The 2,104-nt window shown below is 33.7% G+C and overlaps 1 protein-coding gene across 1 annotated transcript; it reads right to left on the bottom strand.

The window, feature by feature from the left end:
- Positions 1 to 341: 341 nt before the first annotated feature.
- LOC113295512 (epoxide hydrolase A-like) lies at positions 342 to 1,173 on the bottom strand (the record flags this gene model as incomplete). The annotated part of the gene is made up of 3 exons (XM_026543841.1): positions 342 to 350; positions 754 to 936; positions 1,030 to 1,173. Coding segments are annotated over 3 exons (336 nt in total), but the record flags the coding sequence as incomplete, so codon positions are not given.
- Between the last annotated feature and the right edge of the window lie 931 nt (positions 1,174 to 2,104).

The following is a 2,104-nucleotide window of genomic DNA, read 5'->3' as shown; positions in this document are numbered from 1 at the left end:
GATAGTATAGGAACTTATTTATAATTTATCCTAATTTCGAGTCTAGTATCGGATATTATCGGATATTGTCGGATAAATATCCCATAAGTGTCAATTATGAAAATGTTTTACAAGGGTTTTTAAGCTTTTTTGTTATAACCGGATACTATCGGATATTTATCGGATATCCGACAGCTTAGCCTATCGGAATCGATATCTGATTTTGATATCCTATAGGATATTATCGGATATCGAATATCCGGTAGTGCTTAACATGTCGGATATCGGATTTCTAAATATCCGACGGATATTCTTCCATTGACAGGCCTAACAATGTACAACAAATATCAAATTCTGAAAAATCATGGACTCTGAAAATACCATAACAAAAGGTAGAGTGCTACTTTAGCACTTTGTAAAAATACAAGACATGAATCTCACAACGGGTGAGCATATATGGGTACATAATGAAAAACTTTTAAACGGAGAGGTAGTTCCTACATATCCAAAGTACTCAACTAATCTAATCAAGACATTTTCATTTTTAATGTCCATTTTCTTCGTTCCGGTATGCAATATCGCTATACGGCGAAAGGATTACAGTATCAAATATGTTGAATATCAACTCGAACTAAAAACTAAACTCAAGATATATATACCGCGAGAATTGATATAAAAATTTTATTTTGATAATTTAAGTAAAGAATTTAAGTAAAGAGTTTCTTCTCCAATTTATCACATTAAACTTTATGTGTTATAACACATTGATCATACCTGGAGCCTGCAAATATAGTAGTTATCGCCAAAATAAGCTCTGAAACGCTCAAGGGGTTTCTTGATTGGGTGTCTCGGAGGAAAGGCGACACTGAGAATCACCATTGCTTTGATTTTGTCAGGCCTAAACAAAGCAAATTGCCATGCGATGATGGCACCCCAATCATGACCCACCAAAAACACCTAAACACATTATGGAAAGACGACTTAACTACAAAAACTGTGTAATTTTCTTTAATATATATTTGGCTGTGGAGGCAGTAAAATATTTAGTACCTGTTCAACACCAAGGGAATCAACAAGAGCAATGAGATCTCCGACTATGTGGTGATAAGTGTAGCTAGTGGCGGAAGCAGGTGCATCGGTGTCGCCGTATCCTCGCAAATCAGGAGCAACAACTCGATAACCATGACCAGAGAGCAAAGTCCATTATAACACAGTATTCAAATTTGACTAGTAAGAAAGTCGAACTGTCCGTATTTGGTTCATCCTGTAGTTTACGCTTTCATCTTATAGTTACCGTTTACACATACATTATTCACTCACTTATTCAATCTACAAATAATCTACCTTATAATTTTTGGGTCCCATAATTTGCTGGAACTCTTGCATTCTCTAATATAATTCACCTGCCCGTGTTAGCAAATTGAGTATTCCGAAAAAATTGCTACGCTGGCTTATAATTCACTTAACCATGTTACTGTCCACATTATATTGGCATTTAAATCCTAGACTTTTTTGTTGCGATCAAATGAAATACGATCTCTTTTCAAGTACAGTTCACCATATATGTACTGAATTTATGTGTACACGCACGTTGAGCATTTAATAATAATTCACATTCGCGTAATAATTATACATTTCATAATTCGAGAGATTAGTTAAATTGTAGTAACTTGGCTGAGTTAAGAAAAGTTTTAATCGAGGAATTACGGAAAAATAATAGAAGAAAAAAATATGAATGTTTTATTTATTTCTAACAAAATATTATTTGTATGAAATTTATTTTAGATCATGGTTTCCCTTAGTTAATAGCTACATTCTAATCTTATGTTGCCTTTTTATTCTAACAACAACAATCACATGGAGAGATTTCAAAGTTCATTTTTAACAACCTTGGCAAGCGGAGAGCAACTACAACTTCTGCAATAGTCAGAGTACTCAGAACATAAAAAGCAAGACCGTAAAGAAGATGATTTACAATACAACATGGTTTTGCTCCACAAAAACACAGGTAGGCTGCTACTACGTTTTTCTAAACTTCTGTGATTCTTTTGAATATAACTGACCAATAAACAGTTAGCTTGTAGAACAAATACACGAGGTTATCTCATAAATTCATAAAGTAAAA

This window comes from Papaver somniferum, chromosome 7, assembly GCF_003573695.1.
Source record: "Papaver somniferum cultivar HN1 chromosome 7, ASM357369v1, whole genome shotgun sequence".
Lineage (NCBI taxonomy): Eukaryota > Viridiplantae > Streptophyta > Magnoliopsida > Ranunculales > Papaveraceae > Papaver > Papaver somniferum.
This window is presented reverse-complemented; position numbering and strand designations above follow the sequence as displayed.